The sequence below is a fragment of the Oryzias latipes genome, chromosome 23, assembly GCF_053564925.1.
Source record: "Oryzias latipes strain Hd-rR chromosome 23, Olatipes_Hd-rR_3.1".
Classification (NCBI taxonomy): Eukaryota; Metazoa; Chordata; class Actinopteri; order Beloniformes; family Adrianichthyidae; genus Oryzias; species Oryzias latipes.
This window is the reverse complement of record NC_136259.1, coordinates 16,348,956-16,374,592: the sequence shown is the minus strand read 5'-3', so window position 1 is coordinate 16,374,592 and position 25,637 is coordinate 16,348,956. Positions and strand designations below refer to the sequence as shown.

The window sequence follows — 25,637 nt, the reverse complement described above, 5'->3', positions numbered from 1 at the left end:
TTTCTATTTCTAAAAGGTACTGAGCCAGAAAGCCAGAAAACTAAAAATGGAAGGGAAAAAAAACAGCATTATGTGCCGCAACACTTCTTCCAGACAGGAAGGAGACAGGAGCAACAGAGAAGTTGATCACGCCTGTCGGATAAAATCATAAAACTCGATCTCGTGCTGCCACCGAGCTCTCCGCCTCTCTAAACCCTATGGTTTTCTTTGTATCAACACACACAAAGCATCTTCACAGATGCAAAAACACAGCTTTGAGTCCTGCTGTGCAGCAGCGGAACCCGGAAATGTCCTTAGGCTGCTCATTATCGCTTATTACACACATATGGAGCCTGAGCTGAGAGTAACAGCATGCATGTGTGCGAGAGAAACTCTAATGTACACATTTCTCACCTGATTATTTTTGACTGAAAGACAAACAGTGTCCTCATTTTTCAAGGGTATTTTTTGGATGTTGCAAATCATTCTACGTTTAGCATTTCTGCATGCTTACCTGCAGTGCACACATATAGGGACTTCATCGTTGTCCTGATATTCTCTCATTAGTCCGATCATATCCAGTATGGAGTCGAATGATGAGGGAACGTCATGATCGGGCCAGTTCATGTAATGGAACTGAGTTATTCTTCTAGTTTCCTGAAAACCAGCAGAAATATTTGCACAAATAGAATTTAAATAGGAAATATTTCAATAAAAAATTATTTTCCTTCCATTTTGATGGGTTTTCAAGCACTGCAACAATTATATTTGACTAAACTGTGAAGTAAAACCAGCAGGCAAAGACCAGAGTAGAACTTACATTTTCATACTGCAGGGCTAAGGTCCTGATGAAGTAGTCTGTTCTGGCCTGTTCCAATTCCTAGAAAGCAAAGTCAGGGGTGTGCATAAATCCAAATCTCTTTTTGTGGCCCTCTTCTTTTTTTTTCTTTCAGTAGAAACAGCTGTTACAGGCACTTTGTACTTACACAGGAAATTCTAAAAGGGCCAAAACTCATCGCCTCCTCCCCCGGCAGCGGGAAATACCGCTCACACTTTTTCTAACCAAAGAAGAACAGGAGTGATAACAAAACACCAGAAACAGACCACAGCTTCCTGCATGTACTTTCTAAACTGAAGTAAATGAGGAGCACCACTTATACGAATAACAAACAACTAATCAAAAAAAGGGTTCTTATGGGCACAAGTGTTGCTAAATGCTTCCTAAGGTGATTGAAGTGAAATGAAAGAAAGCTGACAAAAAATATTTTTTGAGATTAAAAAGTTAGAAACATTAAGCCCACTAATGGTAAAAGTGTTTTTATTATCGTTTTTAACATGTTCTTGTAGCATTTTTCTTATATCGAGGAGATGTATAAAGTAAATTAAGATTAAAATTTTATTTCTGAGCGCAACTCAGGAAAATTTCTAATGAACTATTGCCGCTCTGCAGAAACTACGTCTTAGGAAACAACAGGGTTTTTTTATTTGGCTAAAAACGGCATAAACATAATTAAATACTATAGATCAAGAGATGATAACACAGCACACCTGTTAGAGGTAGTAAAGTAAAATATGTCTATGAAGACTCTCATTCATCCAGGCAGATTCCATCATATTAGTAGGTTTAAAGGTTGTCATCTGGACTTGGTTTTTTAAAGTTGAAGACGTTTCACCACCTCCTTTTGGATAAGAGGTGAAATGTCTTCAAATTTGAAAAACCAAGTCCAGATGACAACCTTTAAACCTACTACTATAATGTAAGACATGTTCAAACTTTGTATTCTAGAGGGTAAAAAATAACAGCCTTACCCTTCCCATCTCAAATTCTCGACAGGCCATGACGATAACCTGCAGATACACAAACAGGAACGAATGTGAGAAATGTTTCATGCTTGTATTGGTTCATGCACTCTTCAAATAATTCATCTACAAAAAGGTTATTTTAATACCGCAATTTTAGGAAATGTAGCTTTGGATGCCGCACTTATTTAGGAGTTGGCATGCCCCATAAGTGTTTAAAGCTCATCATCCGTCCTTTCCCTCATCACATTTGCTCTTATGCTTACCGCACAAATGCCGTCAGTGCTCCTATTGTAACAACAATTGTAAAACATCTTGCTGGTAGTTGCAGACAATCGATTTATTATCAGGTCTTAAGTGCTTTTTCTTTTTTTTTTTAACTCAACCCCACACTCACAGCCACATTGTACTCCCAGTTCATCCTCCAGAAATCAATGACGGTGTTTGGCAGTGGACCCTGAGTTGCAATGTAGGCCTTTGGGCCGTCCATACCCTAGAACAATGGGACCAAAGAGAAGAGAAATGAACAAAAGCAATTGAAAGTCATTAGATTATTTATAAATAAACACCTTACAATAATACATTGGCAAAGAAAAGGTACTTGATTTTTACCTTGATGAAGTTTGCATTGATATAATCTGTGTCCTGATTGGTTGTTTTGAACGAAAGTTTCACCCGACTGTGATCAACTGGAGGCAAAAAAATAAACAACTTTTAGCATTTCAATAAAAAAGATGTGATTAAATTAAACAAAAAAAGACACAAATATATTTTAAAATAAAAAAATACAACATGGAGGACACAACGTGCATCAAAATAAAATAAGTTGTAAATCAAACATGTGTGAGGCAGATTTTAACAGCAAAACAGTATTAACCTTCCTCCTGTCTACAGTGCATGTTCACATACTTTACAGATGAACCAGTTCTTCTGTCACCTCAGCATCAGCTCATTCACTAAAAGCTTTAATGAAAGAGTGGAAGGATGGATGAAAAGGGTATACAGCGGATAAAGGAATATCGGAAAATGAGGGCAAATGTCGGGTCATGTAAGCCTTCCCTGAGGTCATTAGCCACAGGGACCAAACAGCTCTGTATTTCAAACAGAAAATTCATGTAAGGAGTACACGTAATCTATTAAAGATGACTTTTTTTAATGGAAATCCTTTTATCAGCTCTCATCTGTCTGCTCTTTTCTCACTTTTTTTTTATAAATATATCACCCTTCAATACATCAGGTAGTAAATGGCTGGTTCTGAAAAGTCTTTTTGTGAAGAGTCGTCCACTTAACAGTGGCAGGTGACTCTGTATTTCTTGGTGCAAAAATGGCTTTAACCTTCAGTTGAAACACTTGAAATTTTCCCAGGGATCGCCCGCCTTCCTCTGTCGCCTCCATTATCACCACAGGAGTGAGGGGCTGCTGTTGCTCCCTTTCAGAGCCATTTCCCCAGAAATGGCTCCGCTATGGAGGTGGCACCTTTCAAGATTACCCAGAACCCTTGAGGTGAGGCCAGCAGTGGCGAGCACATTTATTCTTCCTGACGTAGTTGACAGTCACTGGTGCTTATAAAAGCTAACTAAAAGGCTACATCCCAGCAATTTTTGTGCCCGTCTCTAATTCTGCTCTGCTTTTGAACACATCACGGAGCGAGAAGGAGCTGAGAGGGCACTGATCTGGCAAAGTAAGCATTTAAAGTTTACGTGGAACATTTTTAATCTGCGATTCACATTGGTGTTGTTTTAAAAAGCTTGAATTCAAAGAACTGGGTGACATTAGCAGAGGTAGTGCCACTAAAGCAGATTTATTGGTGGGAGTGCCGTCTCCAGGTGGCTGTGACAGGCAACATTTGAAATTCTACACAACATCAGCACATTAACCCAGTCTAACACCAGAACACAGAACAATTAGTCCAGATTGGGGGAAAAAATCCATCTTTTCATTTACTATTAAGTTTTAGTTCCTGTCTTTTCTGGTTAAACAGTCATACTTTAAATTTGAAGAATTAAAATAAATGTTACAAAGAAAGTTACATTTGCAAAGACAAACCAGGTAAATATAACATTAGTAGGATCAAGTAAAGGCTTCTAAATATAACCTGTAACATTTCATTAAGGATAGTGCACTGATGTAAGTAAACTAACTGCTGCAGCTGTTCCTTAGTAACAGTGTGTTTGGTCTCAGCTTTAAGCATCAATTCAACCCACTGCAAAGTAACTACCGTACATAAAGAAAGCTGCTAGAAGCTACACTAAAAGTGGAAAAAATATCAGACTGATGCTACGTTCCCAAAGGCATTTGACCATTCTTGAACACTCGTTTAGCACAGTGTTCAAGAAAGGTCAGTCTCTGCCTGATACTAGCTCATGTCCACCACTTACAGTTGGAACAGGCTTGGTGCAAAATGTTAAAGTGGTGAAAAATCTCGCAAATCTTACTCCTGGCTTTTTCTTTCACAGCTCTATTCCCATATATGAAAGACTTTTCAAATAATTCTGACCAGGCAGAAACCACAATTATAAAATTTCTTCTCCATCTTCAGTTTTCAAAAGGTTGGAACTTCCGTGAATTTAAGGGGACGCCATCCATACGTCACTTCCAGATACAAGTCCCTGATTGATCAGATTTGAACCCAGTTTCGTTTTGTATGTAGAGCCCGAAAACCGTTGTAGAAACGTGCGTAGCACCGCGTGAACGTGAGAGTTCTGAACACTGAAGCCAGAAGCGTACATTTCCATGACTTTGCATAAGACTTTTCGTTGGAAGTGATTGGTTAAATGTGTCTTGCCGAGGGGGGGACCATGACAGTCAGGCAGATGAACTAAACTAAAGCCACTTCCTTCTGATGTCACTCAATGCAATGTGAGGCTTTAGAGATGTCACATATTGAAAACTAAAGCTCCAACAAAATCAAGGAATCTTCATTTTAACTAATAAGCGTTTAAAATAAATTGTAATTTGATTTTTGCTAAAAGTTCTAAAAGGATGTCAACCTTTAAGAGCATCGGGTATTTTCACCCCAACTCCAACATTTACTATATTGTTTTTTGTTTTTTTTAGAAAATACACTAAATATCTTTTTTTTTAAATTGATTTTAGGCTAACTCAACACACCATACAGATGAAAAAACCTCGACAGCGTCTGTGAAAAGGACTGCGTAAACTTACAAGGCAGTATATCTTTGTATCTGTTCTTCTTGACATTTTCCTCCCTCTCGCCAACATTGGTGGGGTAAATCTTCTCTGTTCGGTACTTGGTTGATAGCCGCCGCAACCGCTGCAAAAAAAAAAAAAGAAAGAAAGAAAAGAAAGCACAATTATGATCCATACATTTTTTTCCCACTAGGGCACAAGTCATAAAAGGTCATTTGACAAGACTGTGACAGAATAACAAGAAGTGAGAATTTCGGAGTAAAATATCCAACCGATGATCCATTCAACTATGCCTTAAGAATTATATAATTCAATTTTACGTGTTTGTGTAATAACTACCTATTTTAGTGAAAATCCCTGCAATTTTGTTGCAGAAAAATGTAACACAATTTAATATGACTACACAACAGCATCTTTAGGCACAGTTACACACACATTTCTCATGATGTGATCCAACATAAACCATGGATATAATGCTAGCTGACACTGATGAAAACACAATCAGTTAATGGAAAGACAACAATCACTTAATAACTAATCTGCCAGTTGGCAACATTTTCCTGGCAGGCAGAAACAGCAGACTTCAGAGAAACAAAGACATTTTTTAGGCATGCATGTCACAGAGACTTGTCGTTGTTTAGCCTGGCTGCCTACAATGAACACTCTCTGCAGTCTATACACCAGGCTAAAGCAGATATGAATTTAGGAACGGTCAAAAACAAACACAAATGTTTCTGAGGGATTCGCCTATAGCAAGGGTCTGCGACCTTCAACACTTAAAAAGTTATTCAGGTCGATTCCTCACTGACCACAACCCACAGTTAGAAAAATACCAATTTGCATTTATGTGATTGGTACTATTATGATACATATAAATGAACTATTGTTTTTAGCATTAAACAAACATACAGAAACAAATGGCCTTTTATAGTATTTTTATATTTTATCAATCAGGCCATAACGCAGGGGTACAAGAGCCACATGCGACTCTGAAGCCTTGCATTGCAGACCCCTGGTCTACATAGAAAACCACAGCTGCAAAGCAACTGACACCCAAAGAACGCCACTATTTGCTTCGGTAAAAGAAATGTAGACGTTCAAAAACACTGTGCAAGACTTTAGTAACGCATCAAAAACAGGATGTGCACCAGTGCCGTTTCAGATCAATAATTATGGAGCTGAATTTACTGAACTGCAGATATGTGACATGGAACTAAAGCCCAATATCCCCTTACATGCAGCCAATTTAGTTCATTTATAATGAAGCTTTATTCCACTTATCAGAAAAGAGATCCAATGCTGAAAATTTTGCTTCTGCTTCCTCTGGTCTTCTGTTCTGGTAAAATGTTGAAACTGAGGTCATTTCAAACACACTGAAGTTGCACCAAGCTGCTTCTGCACACAGTTGATAGTTCCTCTGCAGCTTTACAATTTCCCCACTGATATGACTAGAACAATCAGATTTATTACTAGTACAAAGTAGTTTAGGTACTTTACATATTTAAGATGACACCATCTACCAATTAATGATCAATTTTTAGCCAATCATTTTCATTTCTAGGGCTGCACATTAGTGATCCATATTGTGATGACGATATAACTTGCAAAACATGAACAAATAGCAAAACAACTAAATGCATCTTTCCATTTCACTGCAACAGTTTAAGAGTCAACATAACATAAATTATACTCCATATTGTAACTGTTATGGGCGGCCGTGGTGCAGCGGTAGGGCGGTCGACCCATGATCGTAATATTGCAGGTTCGATTCCCGCCTTGCATGCCCATGAGTCGAAGTGTCCTTGGGCAAGACACTGAACCCCACCTTGCCTCTGTTGGTAGGCGGGCGCCTGTGTTTGGCAGCGGAGCGGCCACCAGTGTGTGAATGTGTGAGTGAATGTGTGTGTGACTGGGTGGATGGGTCTGTGACTGTAAAGCGCTTTGTCCTTGTAGGAAGAAAGGAGCTATATAAGTATACGCCATTTACCATTTACCAAATGACCCTCATCTACATAGGAGGCAAACATCTAACAAAAGGGCTCCATCTGGTTGGTCAAATGCATAAAGGGATTTATTTGATTCATTAAATACTTCAAGCTGCTATAGGATTGTTTGAGCACATTTAAAGTAACAATCACAATTTTCGTCGACTTTTGCAATATGCGTCTTGTACAACTTGATATCGAGATAAAGATACATTTTGCGATTTGTTGTGCAGCCCCTAATTTCTACCATCAGTTGTTCCAGTTTATTTTAAAGCAGGTTGATAAAAACATGAAAGTGTTTTGTTCATAAAAACATCACAACTAATAGGATCCATTTTTTAATTTTATTGAGCATTTCCCAAACTTTTATGGTGAAACCCAAACCTTTGACAAAACTCCACATGGGGAGGAAAATGCCTTTTCACGTCTCTCAGTGCTTTCCTCTCTGCTTCTGAGACATTGAGGTCATTAGGCATCTCTGCGGGTCTTTTTTTTGCCTGTTGTGCACCTCTCCTCCACTAGTTTCTGAGAAAGTTAGCGTGGGTGTAAAGGCTTCAGAAGACTTGTTTAAAAAGAGGCTCCACCTCTTGTCGTCGGCCCCAGAATCGTGGGTTTCCTTCTGTTGCTCTGTTGCTGTTAGAGACGAGACATGTCACGTCAAAATCACACACACAGAAAGCTGAACAACAGCTGAATATTTGAACTTTCCCATAATGGTGCACTGACGGTTGTCTTCAGAACACATTGCTGATACTCACAAAGCATTAAAAATGCAACAAAGTTGTAAACCACAACAAAAGATAGCTAGTAATTGAGAGGAAGCATGGGGGAACAAGGAGTTAGAATGAGAGGTGCACAGAGCTCGTGGGCGGCATCACAGCTGTGTATGTGTGTGTGTTCTCTCATGTCAGCGTGTGTGGTAATGGCATTACAGCTCCTCTGGCCTCATGTGAATTCCATTTGCAACAGAGGTCTGCTTCCGAGTTGGACTGCAGCCCAAGAAACTTAAAAAAACAAAAACAACCAAACACAGAAGTGCAGATGCACAAAAACAGGGGATAAAACAGGACAAGTCCCTTTCTTTCACATCACTTCTCAATCACTCCTAAGCAAATTGTTCCATTTCTACAAACTTCCATTTGTAGAAGATACATTTAGCAAAGATTTAATTCAGACGTGATATTGGTATAACCTGTCTGTTAAGCAGCATTTGATTTAGAAAAAATAAAGAAACTTAAATACTCACTCCAATGAAAATTGTGTTTTTGGTGTTTTTAACATGCTCTTGTAGCATTTTGTCATGATAGAAGGCATGCATGTAGGAAATTAAGCACAAAACTGGATATCTGGGTTTTTTTTTTTATTTAAATTGCTGTGAATCAGGAGCATGTGCCATTTGAAAAAGGGCTTATTTGAAAGCCACGAAGCTTCCTTCTCCACTCCATTCTAGTGCATCCACTTGCAGACGACTAGACCCACTCGCGTCTTCCTTTTCCTTACTCAAGCTGGCACTGGCTCAAAAGTGTACAGCTGAATAACTCCAATATTGTTTGCCATTTTTTTTGAACTGCTAATATTAGGTTGGGGTTTAGAGGGGCTGGAAGCTAGCAGGAGGGATTGTAAAAAAATGGATGATGGGAAGGGTGGCAGGCTTACTATGCATTAACGGTCCCGCACTCAACTTAGAGGGGATTTTCTGAATTCCTTTTCATTAAAAGACCACTGGGAAGACTTTTAAAATAGATCAAAAGATTATCAGAGTGGGACTTTAGGCTAAACTATCTCTGAGTTTAACTTTTTTAACCAGGGTATTACCATGGTAAGGGGGAATCTTAAAGGACATTACAAAAATTATAAGTTAATCTCTGTTTAGCCATAAATTCTCAGAAACATATTTAGATAACAAAAGGGCCTATTTTTTCTTTTGCACTAATGAACAGAGACATGTCTGTCTGTCTTGTGTATGACTAAGTGTTTTTTATGCGCTCTGTGGTATAGGTGCTGATCCCACAAATCATGTGTTTAAACACACACACACACCCACAAAGAGCTGTTCCTTTTTTCTTTTTAAGTAGACTGACACACTGGCATTTTCTTTATGACACAATGGACATAAAGATGTGTTCTTCTCAAGGAGAACTGTAATCTACATCATCTATTATTCAGGTGAAATGAACCATAGCAACCAACTAAATATGGTCCTCTCATTTCTCTTTCAGGCTGACTAAGGCAGCAGATCCGCTGTGTCCTGAAGTTATTCCATTATGTGCTCAATATTCAGCTTTACCAGCTCTGCAAGTGTGTGCTTCATTACCTCTACCAACAGCAGACCTTGTCAATCTGTCTATGAATCTTTTCTTCTTCTGAGAAACAGAGCAGAGCCCTGATATCCTTAATTGACAAGCACACCCTGTCCAAAGACATGGTGATCTTCACATTTAACTGCACCTGAAATAGGGAGTGAGGGAAGAAAGGGAAGGGAGATGGGGTATGTATCCATCCATCCATCCATCCTCTATCACTTATTTGAAGCCAGGTTGTGGGGGGCAGCAGTCAAAATTGTACTGATTTGTCTTTTCCTGGCCACTTCCTCCAGCTCCCAGGACAACATCTGGGCCCCACCCAGGGGACTCCACCAGATGGGCCTTACCCAAAAGACCTCCACAAGGAGGTGTTTAGGAGGTACCTGAAACTGCAACTCTGTGAATTACTCCGTTAACATAGTGGAGGGGTTTGAGAGCCAGAAGGGTTAAGAGCTAAGATGTTCAAGGGTACTGCCCCTAGAATGGTCTCCCATGGTTGACAGGTCCAAGGCGATGAGTCAAAGAGTGTTTTAAAGTCCCCATATGAGTCAGCAAGAGATTGGTCTAGTTAAGTCGCCCATCACTGGGGCCAACACAGAATACCTCAACCAACTGAAAATAATATATCTGGAAAAAAAATAATATCTGAAAAAGCAAATATGTGTAAGACGTAAATGTTATCATTTAGCATCAATTTCTATAATTACATCAGAAATGAATAGTGCAGTGGTACAAACAATGCTCAAAAACAGATTTTAAACTGTTTAATGACCGTAATCACTTATTTTCACATAACATATTTAACGCAGCAGAAACAGAAAAACCTTCATGAAATGTTTTTTTTAACTGATCTGCATCCAAAAGAAAAGGAATGAAAGTCCAAATCTAAGTACTTTTCTGTTGCCTCTTTAAGTAAAAAGGGAAATAAGATGCAAGACAAGAAAAAACTAAGTGGAGCAGAAGAAATAACTTTGGTTAAAGCAAGATGGAGAAGTGTTGAGAAAACAGATGAGGGTTAAAGAAAGAAGGGTTTTAAAAAGAAGAAAGGAGACAAAGAACACAAGGAGAGTCAAGGCTTTTAAGTGGTTCTTGTTAACAAAGCTAATGGACTCTTATTCATCGCCTCCATCCTTCACTCACATGCCCTCTTTACACGCTCTGTCGCTTCTCACTAACATCTGGAGATTGTTGGTGAGAAAGATGGCAAAAAAGGTCAAAACCCCTCATTAAAATCAGACGGACTCAGTTTTACTTCTCCATTCAGTTTGGGTTTGTTTTCCACCAAAAGTGTGTTTGTTTCTGGAGACTGACAACTCTGAATAAAAGGATGGCAGAAGAAAAGAATATATGTGAAATTTGATTAGTTGTCCTTTGATCTGCAATCTCCACGCCTTTAGAAGAGGTGGTTCATTAAAAAAAAAAAGATATAATCATTGACAAGTCTCATCTTGCTACAGTAACATTCAGACACAAACATGCATACCATAGACACATTGTAGTTGACTATTATTCAAATAATTAAATAAATAACTTTGTCAAAGAAGATCTTGTTGATAAACAATGCATTCATTCTCATTTTTTGGCTAAAAATGGAGTAAGTTTTTGAAAATGTCTGCAAAAACTAAAGAACAAAGAAGTATTTCTGCAGTCTGTCTGATTCTAGATCAACATTGTGAATTTTTTTCACACATCCAACTTACTTAAAGACCCACTCTGATCATCTTTTGTGCCATTTTAACAATAATCTTTGTTTTCTATCGTTTCTGCACAGCGGCAGCAGTTCTGCAGAAATTGCCTTTGAGTTGTGAGAAAAATCCCATATTTTTGTAGGGCTGGGTTTTAATGCCCTACATACATACATACTGATTAAAATGGTTAGCATCACAAGTTCACAAATGTGATGAGTAATTCAGCACACTTTGGTAAAATATCAGTTTGTTTACAAAAAAACAACAACACGGTAATTCCAAGACTATTTGAATTATGGCTAACTGTTTTCACAAATCTATACGGGCCAAAAGAGGGACTTTCTTTAACAAAAATATAAACCAAGAAAATATTAACAAACAACAAAAGCTAATCAAAAAAATTGATCCGAAATGTGGATTTATTTTTTAAACCACCCCTACTTTTAATAGACATTCAGTAGGTGATACCACAACGTCTAAATCATTTCGTCGTAATAATGTTATCCCAATGTTTGATGAATTAAGTTTTTAAAAGATAATGGATCTCAAGGCAAAGATTAAAAAAAACTTCAATCCTTCAATTCTCAGTTTATTCCCCTGTTTTGATTTTTTATTTTCAATCAGCAAGGGGGATAATTTAGTTTCCCTTTAAATGCTCCCACACAAACATTCTTTGAGGCTCAAAAAGCACCCCCCTCAGGTGTGACTAAAATGTGTGTTCATTGTAACATTTCTTCGACATTTCTTTTTTGATGTCAGTAAAACACATGGCAACAAAAAAATCCAAGAGAAGGATTAAACCTGCGACAGGAGAACATGTGTGTGGAGGCTAAAAAAGATGTTGGTGCATCTAACCTACTTTCTGTCTTCTGACAGAGCGAGCCAGCATCTCTCTACAGCTCAGGCACACTAAATAATTCACACACAGACACAGACAGAAACACATTTGGTTTCTTGAACTCAGCAGTAAAAACTGATTGGCAGAACATAAGCTCTTCCTGCAGAGGCGGAGGAGAAAAAGGTTTTTGAGTGTGTGGCCAGGAAGTAGGGGTTGCCAAGTGCTGGTGGCAGTTAGGCTTTAGAGGCGGTCACCTTCCATGCAGACGCATACACCCACACCAGCTTAAATAGGTCACCCCTACAATGCTCTCAGAAAAATCCATCTCTGGTGCTGCGAGCATGTGGGGAAAAGATGCTGTGTAACAGCGCAGAGACTAAAAGGCTCTGAATGGCTCTGGGTGAGTCTGCTGCTCTGCTTCCTTCACTCAATAAGCACCACTGCTTTTTTTCTTTGCATTTCCGTCTTTGTGTTCAACATCATCAATAAAAGTAAAAATAAAAAAAACAAACAAAGAGTCATATTTAGTTCTAGGAAAACAAGACTGTGATCAATGGTGCGCTGTCAACTTGACTGCTTGTGGAAAATTAGAGAAGCAGAAACATGTCATTGTTTGCTGAGTGCTCCAACAAAGTTAAAAGTTCAATCTATTGACTGACAGTCTGTCCTTCAGACACTATAGGTTCATAAATGACTAATATGACTTTACAGAATGTTGCCATAATTGAACTTTATCTGTAAAGGTCTATGAACTCCCACTTTAGCTGCAGTGTTCTAGCCACATTTACAGTCAGGTTATTCATAGGGGTGTAATAAATATTCAACTTCATTGATGAATCAATTTCTATTCCTACGATCCAACCAGATCGAGCCGTCTGAGGCTGAACTTCAGGAAACTAAACTGTGAATGGATTTGACATGCATTCTTGTTTGCTAGTTTGTACACATCTATATTTTACACTTGATTATCTAGCAAGAAATACAAGGAATCTGGAAAACTTCACCTGCATTTTTCGGTACCCAGTTATAGGGTACAGGGATACCATCGTCCATTGTGATGGCTGACTGACATCACGATGGAGAAACACCATTGTGATGCCACGCCCCCGCCACGCTGCGAGTCGACATCATAAGTCGCGGTTACAAGAGCAAAATATCTTGATCGGATCAATGGTCGGATTAGAATTCAACCTTCGCACATGCGCAGTAGTGTTTGAGATACCGGAAGAGGAAATGAGTTCCGCTAAGAGGCTACATACATAGATATCTGGCAGCTCCGTAATATCCTAGACGATCTTCTAAACGTGCTTTTATTGATGTTACGGTTATTATGAAGCGCCTGTTCGCTCATCATTTTAACTTTAATCTGTGTGGTCAGTGCTTTTTCTGTTGAACAACGGAGCACACATGTAACAAAGCATCCTCCATTCCCCTAAAACACAAAGTACGGCTGCTCTACTCAGAGACACGGTCGCTAGGTCCGCTGGTCCGGTGAACGAGCGGACTACTTCTTTTCTATTTTGTTTATTTATTTTTTTGTTAAAGTAACTTCCCTCAGTTTATACTCGATCATCGCGGATGAGTCATTAGTTGGGAAATAAAATAAATGAAGTAATAAAGTAAAATAACGAATAATAATTATATAATAATGCAAACAATTTTTTTTTTATTATTTTATCAATCATACTCCGCCATGCCATGTCTCCTATACAGTCCAGAGTGGGTCCAGCTGTCCAAATCTACGTACCCGGTAAATAAAAAGCAGATTTCTGTTTTCATTTTATAATACTGTACATATTTTTCTAAGTAAGTTTTAATTTTGAGAAGTTACACAAGAGAGAAAAGTGTGAAAATGTTGATCTCTTTCTGAGAAAAGTGTATAAAACGTCCCTAGTGAGGGGTTTTACAGCCTTAAAACATTTGCAGTAATTGTAAAACACAAAGATGACTACTTCGCAGACCCTACTCATCGTGGGTTATTTTTAGAAAATAACTCAACCCACTTTTGATAAAGCATCGGTCGATTGTTTTTCATTAATTGTAGACTTGAGGGGGAAAAAAGAAAAACAGTGAAAAAGAAAAATATTCCACAACCGTTTTCATGATCTGCGTATAAAAGCCAATACTCCTGTCTGGTCCTGTTGCTGAAAATACTAAAGAAACTAAATCCAAAAATATATGAAGCCATAAAGCTGCTCTTGTGACTCCACAACAATCGAAAAGAACCATAGAACTACTATTCTGAACAGAATCATTTGTCAAACATTCACAAGTTTAACTAATTTGCTGACTTAACCACCAACATTTTGGAACAGCCAATCAAAGAGCAGAAACAGCAAAGCTTATAAATACCAAACGCACCAAACTGCAGCATGGCCAACTGCATCAGGTTCAAAGAGGAAATCTACTGGTTGATCTGCAGATGAGACAAAAATATCAAATATATCTGTCACTCACCAATTCAAGTGCCACATCCAGGCCAAAATGTGCATACATACAGCATGAAAACTAATATGATTTACTAGATACCAGCTAAATGTTGTTTTATTGGTAGACACTGGGATACAGAAGGCTAAAGGGGGCAAGAGAAGCAGTCCATTTACTTCCTTTGGTAAAACAAGCCAAAAAAATAAAATAAAAATCACCAAATTTATACACCAAAATGATTAAAAAATGTTTGCTATAATTAAAAAAAGCCCTGTGGAATAATTTGCAATTAAATGACCTTAAAAGGCTCAACATCTTTAAGCAAAACTAGTTTTTATTTAATTATATATTAACATACTTGAGCTTCATTCAAAATCAAAATGCATTTTTAAATGAGAGGTCCTCAACAGAGACCCTTAACAAAACAGCTCTGTATTCAGAACCAAAGGAAAGGGGGAAAAAGCATTTCTTCCAATGACACCATATCAGTTATTCAGTCTAACTCATCTGGGGCTTTGATAGTATCAGGTCCCGCCCTGACCACTTGCATGAATCATACGCCCAAACTTAAAGAATAACGCCTCCTCATTAACACACAAGATCCTTCCAAAGATAACTTTCAAAGAGTCATTTTTATTATCGTCCAAACCGTTATACAAACATACATAAATACTTCTCCTAGTGAGGTGAATTATTTTTAATGACTGCTGACAATATAGGTTAGTAGGGCAATGACAGCAGGAATAGGCATAAACATTTGCAAAAAATAGAAGAAAGAAAAAACCCTCTAATTTATTGGCATGAAGGACAGTATGATTTCCTTTTATAAACCACCAGGTTTCCTTTCTGTCACTTTTGTTTCCTGTTTACCCGCCACTCTTGTTTTTGGAAGACACACTGGCATTAAAATGCATTTAAAGAAGAGAAAAAGCATGAAGGGTCTGTGAGAAAATGTTAAACCACCAAAAATCTTGTGCGCAGTCATAGACTGGTCACAGGAAGCACCTGTCCTATTTGCATTTCAGCCAACAATGTTAAACCTTCATCACTTCAGGGTGCCCACTTCCTTTAGGTTTTGTCAGCTTTGCATGGTACAGTATACTGTTTTCTGGGACAGTCAACACTGAATAGTTAGTCATGCTGCTTCCTCAGGCTAATGGTTCACTGATTGTTCCTTCTTACTGCCAAGAGACAAACTAAAACAAGAAAATAAAAGGAAAATGGAAACAGACGAAAAAGACAGAATATTAGATTAAATAGCAGGTTTAAAAAGAAATAACAGAAATCCCAAAAGACAGAAAGCATTAACTAGAATAATCGTAAACATGTTTTGTTTTTTAGATTTATTTTTTCTTAAAATTAAGCTCACAAAACCAGATAAACTTTTAGAAAATAATTGGAAAACATGTATTCATGAGGTCCTAAGTGGTGTCTTCTAATAAACCAATATAAAGAAAAACATAAAAATTATTCTTTTTTTAATCATAAATTTCCCAAATTGGTCAAGTCTTGTAGAGCCGGACATTGAACCCCCAGCAGCGTCAGCTCTGCAGCTGACCACCACGTGACTTGAGTGAAAAACAGTATTACATCAAAGCATGACTTCGCTTTAGTTTTTTCCTTCATTTTATTTCTATAAAACAAGTCACGCTTGAATCAAAAAATGCAATTTTCATCTGAAAAAAAATTACGATTAATTGCTCCTGCAACACAAAATAATAGAGAACGCATTTTATAGTAACAGGAGAAAAATAATTCTTTAACTGACATTAGCAAGCTGGTAATTTCCCATTCTGGATCCAAGCTGCAGCAGGAAGCAGATGTGGACAAACCTCATATAATCCTAAAAGGCCTGGGGTCATTTTGGGTTTAGATTCCCTGTACATGTAATGCTTCTCTACTCAGATTAATACCCCGTACCAAAAGACTGCAACTATTTGTGTCTGTCACATAGCAAGCTTGTACACAACAAGCTTCATGGAGGTTAATTCATCTTTAAATTCCCCCTTTGTTTGTGTGAAGATGATTTACTGTGTGCAAATCACCACAAGATGACTCTTGTAATTTGATTTCTCCCCTCGTGATTTGCACACAGAGTCACAGTATCACTTTTTATCTTAATTATTAAAGCTGCTCTGTCATGTTGGTGGGTTAGCTTCCTTTATACATCCTGGTAAGATGAACAACTGCTGAGAAGAAATGTGTTACATCTTAAAAAAGAGGTGGAGGGGGGGTGAAGAAGGGTTATAACACCAGAGAATACTTCTAACCGACGTCTCAGTTCGTGTTGTAGTAATACGAGGCGGGCTTACAGTAGTTGCCACACACTTTAAGGAACAGCAGCTGAGCCCTGCAGTGTACCCCACTGTGCACCACGCACAAAAACAAGTTCATAAAAACACAGATGGACAAACGGAATGGGATCCTCATTTTTGGTGGGAAAGAGTAGAGCAGACTCTTTAAAAAATAGATACATAACTGCAAGCTGTCCGGATATTTGATTTTATTTTTATTAAAAATATGGTTAAAACATGTGTAGGAATATAGAAACAAATCAGAAGTTTATTCCCATCCACAGACTCTAGTCAGGGTGTCGGGATTTTCAGAGAAGGTTCTATATGATCTATAAATTACAAACATTCCCCCACAACCACACTAACCTTAACCTAGGTTCACACCGCCCTCCGAAATGTCCATTCAAGCGGCCACTTCCAGTGAAAAGTCAATGTAAATGAGCATATGTGCAGGTTTTTGGATGCCGCCTTCAATACTCTCGTGTTTATGCGTCGCTATGCAGATTTCTAACACCGTTTTCGGGTTCTACGTACAAAACGGGTGTCCATTGAATGGATGATGAAAGTTAAATTAGGTCGAACTTTGACTAATCAGGGACTCTGGTTTGGTAGTGGCGTATGGATGGCATCCCTTTCAACTCACTGAAGTGTCAACCGTTTGAAAATTGATCACGGAGGAGAAATTAATAATTGCGGTTTGTGCCCGGCGTGTATTATGTGACTCCAAGTCTTTCATATATCGGAATGGAGCTGTGAAAGACTAAAGCCTGGTGCAAGATTCCTTAGCTCTATTGGGTAGCAGCAGTCCGGTGTGATAACCATGTGCTAAACAAGCATTCAAGGCTGTCACATGCCCGGTGTGAAGGTAGCATTAGAGTTGTGCGTTTACACTTTTTTATACAACAAATATCTATTAAAAGTGAATGCAAGTCTTCGTTTCACATTCCACCACGTACAAGCACAGATTCACCTGGAACCAAACAGCAAGAGTAAAGAGCCTTGCTCAATGGCACTCGAGGGGGGTAATGGTGTGGGGCATCTGTACCAACCTAGTTTGATCTTGCTTGTCCAGGGACTTCAACAAACAACCCTTTTCTAACACCCACACTGGAGCATGCACTCTGTAAACAGGCAAAGCTGTGTCTACCTTTTTACACTAAGATTTAAATGGTTATGACTGCATTTTCATGATTGTGGCATGTAATAAAAACACAGGTTTGACTGTATATGAGAACTGGACTGAGTGGCCCCTCTCCCCTGGTCTTCCAAATAGAAGGTACGAGAGCCAGAATCCCATAGACATGTCTTGAGAAATAAACAGCTAATAGCCATTCTATTTGTCAGAAAAGCCATTTTTGCCCTGCTAACTTTTTTATCATGTTCTTGCTAATCCTAATTGTTTTGTGATATTTTGTAGTGAAAGTTATTCCAGTTATAAACTGAGCAACCAAATGCTTCAATAGAAGTATGTGGTGTTGTGTGGAACGATGAAAATGTTTGACAGATTCTCTCAAGCCCCCTCTTAAGTGGAACGGGTGTGGACTTCCACAGAAACATTGGACGGACCAACTCAGACCCTTCACTGTTTACTGAAATCATCTGGCTTCAAAATGGTGGCATCCTTTTTGTGAAAAATAATGGCAACAGAATTGACCAGAAGCAAGCCATTTTCTATGGGTGATATCACAATTCTAGGTCCAGTTCTTTACATAGAGTCTGTCACATTATAACATTTAAAGTCTCAAAACAATCCAACTAAACATTTTCTTTAACTTTTTCTAGCTTAATCTGCTGCCAAACCTCATAAGTACATTGACCTTTAAAATCTGCTAAGTCTCAAGCAACTATCCTTGTACGACATTATTTTATCATAAATGTTGCTGATGGTACAGCTAAAGACCTCAATATATTTTCAAATACAACGCATACAAATTGACCAACTTAACAAAATAACATGGAGCCTTCAATTACAACAATCAGTAAAATTTAACTTGCTTGAAAACAACCAACACAGATCACAGACCTAGAAACGTTCAGTTACAAATGCAGAGAATTTGGTCTTTTGTGGCACATACAACATTTGCTTCTTTTAAACATCTAAAAACATTAAATGGCTTTGGAGTTTTTATTAATTTGTTTTCCCTAAATTAAAATGTATGAATGTATATTTTTTATTTGCTTATATTTTTTATATTTGGCTTTGAAGTAAATTTTTCTTTTTAATTTTTGTTTATACCATGACGTCTTAATCTACTTTACTGTCACCTGGTGACTAATATAGCTTTATCAGCTCTATTTTTGCCCTTTTTCCTCCATCAAGAAACAATAACCAACATCTTTGTCTCAACGTGTATCCATGAACGTGCCATCAGTGCAAAACTGTCCATGTTTATTAACACATGCACTAATAGCTGGGTGGAAAAGTTGCAGCTTGACTGGACCAGCTGATAAGCTCTCTTGTGAAACAAGTATGATTTTCAAGGTTTGGTTTTGCAGAAGCAGCATCCATCCAGATGTAGCAATTTTGCGGGAGCTGTGTCATGGGAGAGACTTACCGATACACAAACTGCTTTTTACACAATTAAAAGTTTCTGAAATAAACCACAACATTTTAAAGTTGGTTTAAAAATGTTTCCATGGAATTAAAACTTGAATTATGTTAACTTCAACCTTAATTTTGTGGGTGAATTCACAGACTAAATTTGTTTTTTGGAGTTTTCTTCTTATCTCTAATACAAAATAGAAGAAATTCACTAAAAGTATAACAATGATCTAAAATTTAACAATTAAAAAAAAAAAAAATCCTGTTTCCTCTGTCCTCACCCTTAGGTATTTTCTATGTAATTTATTTCTTTCCGAACACCACAGAAATAGAAACCTCCCTGCAAAAAGACAACTCCAGCAATTAAATGGGTTATACGGTCGCATATAGGAACAGACTTGACAAGACAATAACTTAACTCCACAGGACACTTCTTAGATTTCAACACTGGATTATAAAAAAACATCTAAAGCAATTCTGCTCCATCAAATTGCTTAAAACGGCTGCTGAACAAAGTGTATAATCTTGACTCTTTGCCCTAACGCAACCTGCAATTATGTCTATATAACACGTTCTATATATAAACAACAATAGGCGGTTAGAGTACAGTTATGTCAGGGCGCTCTGGTGAGGCACTGTTCAGAAAAGCCCACCCTATATACATGAAAACGTTTAGGCTTCACCAATTGGTAAAGAATGGATCCTCACATGCTTCATGTGTTAGCTTCCAAAGCAGTGAAACAGGCAGTAACAATATGGAAGTTGTGAGGCAGCATGAGGATAAGCATGAAATGTGTGTCACAGTAGAAGTTTATTACTGTACATATTTTACAACCAAAATACACTAAAAGTCTCTGCAAGGTGGAAGAACAAAATTAAAAACATAATCAAATTATAGCTCTTTTTTTTTAAAACACTTTCTTCCATAACTTCCTGAATGTCTTGCACAGACAGTTCAGTCTGCTTTGCGCAACACCTATCAGCCCCTTGTTTACAGAATCCTCAAAGCACAGACCAACTAATGAACGCAACAGCAACAAAACAAGACTAAGATAGCATTTTTATATTTTTTAATTTTTTATTTATTTAATTATGGTTCTGTCTTCCTTAAAGCAGTGATTCAAAGTGTGAGATTTGTTGACAAAGCTCCACTTTTAAAGCCAGGACAAAATGTTTTGTAATAGGCCAAGAAAGAATGTTGCAAGCTACAGCAAGCTGCTTGCATGAAGCATGGAAGTAAGGTGTGTGCGTGTGTGTGTGCGTTTCTGCAAGTGTAGACAGAGGGGGCAAAAGTTAGCTGATGCTGATTAACCTCTTTCTTGGAGACAACAAACTCAATATTTAAACAAAACGTAAAAGAGTAACAGCATCTTCTATCTATAGTTGGAACAATGCAATGACGGATATATTGAAATAATTGGTCATAGAAGAGTTTCTCGACTTATTTTAGCCTAAACTTTGCCCTAAAAGGTCCACCTCATGCTAAATGTTATTACAGAAAGTCATTTCACAAGTCAGGGAGTGGAAGAAGCTTCATTTAGATTCCAAAATTTCGACATCCCTCTTTTTTTTCTTTTTTTTCTTTTATATACCAAGAACATTCTTTGAACTACCGATTTGCAGCCATCAAAAAGCTAAACTCCAACCAGCTTTCTAATTTGGTAAACAAACCTTCATTTATAATATTTTCAAGTATGTTAAATAGATATAAGCAAAAAACCAAGCAGGTCAATACATTTTGTAAGTTTACAGAGTCATTTTGTTTTATAATGATCTTTAATGCTGCTTTAAGTATTTCTGATGACATTTTTAAGTTGTAATATTTAGACTTTTCTATTTTTTATAGCAAACTGTGACCCTAAAAAATGCATAGCTGATATGCTAGTAGCAATTTCTTGTCACTGCATTCAATGGTTATAGTTGTGGACCACATCTATAACGTACAAGAGAGGACAATGAAGCACTAGTGCACTGTCTGCCAACAATCAGGCATGATTAACAGCGGAGGAAGCGACTATCTGCTCCAGCCCACAATAAGCCGCCTTAGCGCCACCAAAACACAAGCAAGGGGGCTTTGAACCGACGCGTTGAGCTAATTCCCCCTATTCCAATTCTTAAAGAACAGAAGTCGGCGGTGTGTCTGTGCGTCGGGACACAATGCTAGGCCGCCATATAAAGCCTGGAAATGAGAGGAAAAGGAAGAGGGCAGGCAGTGTGGCCGCCCCTACCTCACCTCCTCCTGGGGGGATGCAGGAACCAAGAAACGGGAAGGGTGATGGTATGGAGGGAGAGTCGGCGAAAAGGGGGAAAAGGTGGAGACTAAGTATAAACATGGGGACGACTTCCAATTAGATTAAAAAAAAACAAAGAGAGGGAGAGAGAAGGATAGGTTAGAGTCCAGCAGATTTACTCACCATAAAGTCACTACCAAAGTTGTCCTCTCCCCTCTCCTTGTCCCCTTCACTCATGGCCTTCACCCCTTGGATAAACTTTCTCAGGATGCCGGCTTGCTCCATCCTTCAATCCTCTTGTAGCGTTTTCAAAAATCCCCAAACTAGCAAGGGGGGTAGATATGTTTTTTTTGTATGTAAAGAGAACAAATGAGGGGGGAAAGGGGGAATAAATAAAAATAAATAAGCTTCACGGGTCTTCCCACGGAGTCATCGTCGGTCAACACATTTTCGTATTATCGCCCCATGTTGTTTCCTCCTTTCCTTCTTTCTTCTTGACTGTTTTTACGACAGCCGTTAGTCCCAAAAATAAAGCCGTCGCCGGCTTTCCTGCTGTCCAAACACCGCCGTGGCGTGATTTAAAAAAGAAAACACTATGTTAAGACATGAAAAAAATATGTATATATATATTGGAGAGAGGGCAAGGGGGGGCAATTGACCGGTGTGGTCATAAAATCTACCCCTCCCTGCCTACCTCGATTGCCACATTCACACAGTGCTGCTCGTTAGTCCGCTACTGGGGAACATCCGGACTGGGCAAAGCCAACAAGATGTAGACCCTCCCCTTTCACGAAAAAGGAGGGATCCGATTGGTCACAAGGTAATTTAGAACTGGAATGTCATTGGTTAAACTGGGTGTAGTCACACCAAATACCCAGCTGTGATTGGACATCCCATGTGTCGGTCATTTTAATTCCCATAGCAGAGTCATCGTGAGAATATCATGGATCAGATGTTCAAACGAAATGGATAGAAAAATAAAAAAACACACAATTTATAGCGATGATCAGTTTTTCAAGAAGTAATAAGTGATGAGGATAATATTGAGGACCAGAGTAAAGAAGAAAAACAGTCAGAATGACGGATCCAAACAATAATCTGGATTAGAGGCTGCCGAAAATGGAAACAGACGATGTTTCACATCAACAAGATCCCTCTCTGATTTAAAAGAAAATACAACAAAAAAACGTTAAAAAAAAAACATTGTTCTAACTTTACTTGAAAAAAACAGCAGGATAATAATAATAATATAATATACTATCAAAGCATTCTGTATTTAAGCACATATTTTCTTTTTACCATTGGGACACTCAAATTTTGATTTAGTCTGTGATAGCCTATGCCTAAAAAAAAGAACTGATCACTTTATGGAAAGAGTCAGAGGACAGGATATGAAAAGATACTCACTCCTGATGAATTCTCCTTTGCCAGTCACACAAATGAAGAAGGAGAATTGACTTGCTTTGTTTCCTCTAGTTCTACCAAAAAGACGAGGGTTGAGTAAAAGAGAAGGACATTGTCCCAGAGCCACGAGCATTTTAAATTACAAAAGCTGCTTGTTTTTGCTCTTGCCTTTAAACCATATTATTTTTTTCCATCTCTAGTCTTTTTCCATGCTTCTTTTTATTTTGCTCTATTCTTATCATGTGTGTAAACTGTCAAAAGTCAATCTATTCAACTGTTTTTGAATGGGTTTGATTTCATTTTTTGTACAAATTAAATCCAAGACAAAAATATATTAGATATGTTAATTTGTATACTGTTAGTATGAAAGCAAACTGATTCACTACAAAAAACTGTTCCCTTTTGAAAGAAAAACACAGTAAATTTGAATTTCAGTTGAAAATCTACCCTTTACTTTTTAGGGGGAAAACGTTGGATCATATTAAAATGATCTCCCATGCGAAACACATGACTTTATCATTTTATGAACTGAGAACCTATTCTGTAAAAGTTGAATCCCCCATTCATCTAACAAAGAACATACTTTGCTTCAGGGTAGAATGGCCCATTAAGTTGTGGCAAATGAGTGTATAAGGCAGACAAAGAAATATGCATACTTTTCCAGAAACGCTTACAATAAGTGTTATTCTATAATTCTAGTAAAATAAAAATATAACATATGTTTTGCACATTTGAATGCATATCATTGAAAGGAGTTGTGGCATGAAACATGTTATTCTTTTTTTTTACAAATCTTTATTTTCTCTTTAAGCTGAGTACTATTCAAGTTATTCATTATTACATATGAAAACAAACAGTTTGCCAAACAGAAACTTTATGTAACCCTTGTGGTATCCTAGGCACTTTAGCATTGGGAGTTGGGTCATCTAGACCCACTAGACAGTGCGCTGAACCTTTTTTCTTCAATGATTTGTGATCTTCACTGGTGTCCATGGATTACATGAAATCTTTCCACCTTTATCCACCTTTGTCATGGTAGGAAGAACACGTAAATGTAAGGGTGCGGTCATCTAAGATAGCACAACGGTTAAAACACAATATGTAACCCTTGTGCTATCCTAGGCACTTTAACATTGGGAGTTGGGTCATCTAGACCCCGCAAGACAGTGCGCTGAACTTTTTTCTTCAATGATTCGTGATCTTCACTGGTTTCCATGGCTTACATGATCCTAGGATAGCACAAGGGTTAAGTAAAAATGTCTGTGTTTGAGCCCAAATCCTCTAATTTATCAGATCACAGTTATAAAACAGGTAGTAAGATATATTGCATAATCTGTGAGTTCTCCAGGACTTTGATGGGGAAAACTGCTCCTTCTAACCGTTAAATGACCCCATACCAATGTTTTCCCATCCACTCTACATGTGCACTTGTAACCAATCTAGAAACTGTACGCAGAATATTATTTTAAGTAAACCTAACATCCATCTCTCTGTCATTTCCTCTTCTCAGCACTGGTTCTAGTTACCCTGCACTCCTTCTGACCCTGACCTCTGACCTCTTTGTAGGGAAGGGAGGGCCAAAATTTCACTGCCATTTTTTACAAATGAAATTATATTTACCCTCTTCTTCTTTTTTTCAAATTTATTTTTTATTGAAAAAGCACAGGATAAATTGTACATTGTTTTGACGTGTTACAATGTTCATGCTTTCTCAGTTTTTTAATTGAAAAACAAAAAAACAAAATAATAATAAATAAAAAAGGAAGATGTGAGGAAGCAAGGAGTTTCAAAACATAAATGATATGACATGATTTCAGATGAAATCTGATCTTACAGGCTTAACATATTCTGTCCATATAGACCAATTAGCGTAAAAAACATCCAGCCGTATTTGTAAAGAGTGTGAGATTCTTTCCATTATATAAATTCTTTGTACAACATCAATCCAGTCTTCTGTCGTTGGCTGTTCAGGTTTAAGCCATTTTCTGGTTATTGCTTTCTTACTGGCTGCCAGCAGAATGTAGAGCAGCTTCTTATTTTTGTTGTCTAGGCCATCAATTTTACTCAAAAACAGACTTTCAAAAGACAAGGGGAAAACACATTCTGCAGATGTTCATGTATGTCAGACCAATACTTCCTGATAACCACACAGTCCCAAAATATATGGAAGTGATTGGCTCCATTGTTACCACACTTCCAACATTTACTACTTCCTAGGTATTTTTTTTGAGAGGGTGTAGTAAAAAACCTCATTATGCTCTTCCAACAGAATTCACGCCAAATGTTTGATCCTGTTGTGACCTATTGTTTCCGACATATTTGTTCCCAATCCTCCTCTGTGATAGTGAGCCGTCCTTCTCGCTCCCATCTTTCCTTTACATAGTACGTGTTCTCCCCCTTGTGCGACAAGATACTATGTATAGCTTTGAAATTATTTTCGTAGGGCATATTGCTTTTATTAACGTTTTAAAAGTTTTAAGAAACCTTGGGTCATCTGTGGATATTTTAATTTTTTGATTGAAATAGTGCCGGACCTGTAGATATCTGAAGAAATCGTCAGAAATTAACCCGTGTTTTTTTTTTAGGGTATCAAATGTTTGAAATGCTCCCTTATGAACAAATGAGTTGAAATCAGTTAGTCCTTTGGCAATCCATAACTTAAATCTACCATCATATTTGTTGGGGGTGAACTCTGAGTCGCACGCACACCACCTGAGAATGTTTGAGTCTTCCATCAAGTTGCATTTTTTAACTGTGTCATTCCAGGTTTTAATCATCATATTCAGTAAGGGGTCATCTTGTAAAGGAAGTTCCCCCTGTAACTTGATATCTGCTAATAAAGCTTTTAATGGCATTTTTTCAAAGGTTTTGCGCTCTAGATCTTTCCATCCTGCAGTGTAAACTGGAGAACACATGCAGATAAGAGGCCTCAGCTGGGCAGCACAGAAATAGTCTTGTAGACAAGGAAGATTTCTGCCACCCTGATCTGTTTTTAA

The 25,637-nt window shown here is 37.9% G+C and overlaps 1 protein-coding gene and 1 long non-coding RNA gene across 6 annotated transcripts in view; one reads left to right on the top strand and one right to left on the bottom strand.

Moving 5' to 3' along the window:
* Positions 1-22,011, bottom strand: part of ptpn12 (protein tyrosine phosphatase non-receptor type 12) — a 40,554-nt gene extending 18,543 nt beyond the window's left edge. The window contains exons 1-9 of one of the 5 annotated variants that reach the window (XM_078942195.1): positions 21,421-21,943; positions 14,105-14,159; positions 4,945-5,053; positions 2,392-2,468; positions 2,177-2,272; positions 1,789-1,827; positions 966-1,037; positions 800-859; positions 494-636 (exon numbers count right to left, since the gene is read on the bottom strand). In XM_078942195.1, the coding sequence (XP_078798321.1) occupies positions 494-636; positions 800-859; positions 966-1,037; positions 1,789-1,827; positions 2,177-2,269 (407 nt within the window). In that variant the 5' untranslated portion in view covers positions 2,270-2,272; positions 2,392-2,468; positions 4,945-5,053; positions 14,105-14,159; positions 21,421-21,943. Of the gene's footprint in view, positions 1-493; positions 637-799; positions 860-965; positions 1,038-1,788; positions 1,828-2,176; positions 2,273-2,391; positions 2,469-4,944; positions 5,054-14,104; positions 14,160-21,239; positions 21,347-21,420 lie in introns of those variants that run through there. The other 4 variants (XM_078942196.1, XM_023952535.2, XM_023952534.2 and 1 more) reach the window with 4 other exon arrangements.
* Positions 12,069-25,637, top strand: part of LOC110017601 (uncharacterized) — a 21,783-nt gene continuing 8,214 nt past the window's right edge. Inside the window, exon 1 of the long non-coding RNA XR_013653806.1 lies at positions 12,069-12,143. This is a non-coding gene — a long non-coding RNA (uncharacterized LOC110017601). The remainder of the gene's footprint in view (positions 12,144-25,637) is intronic.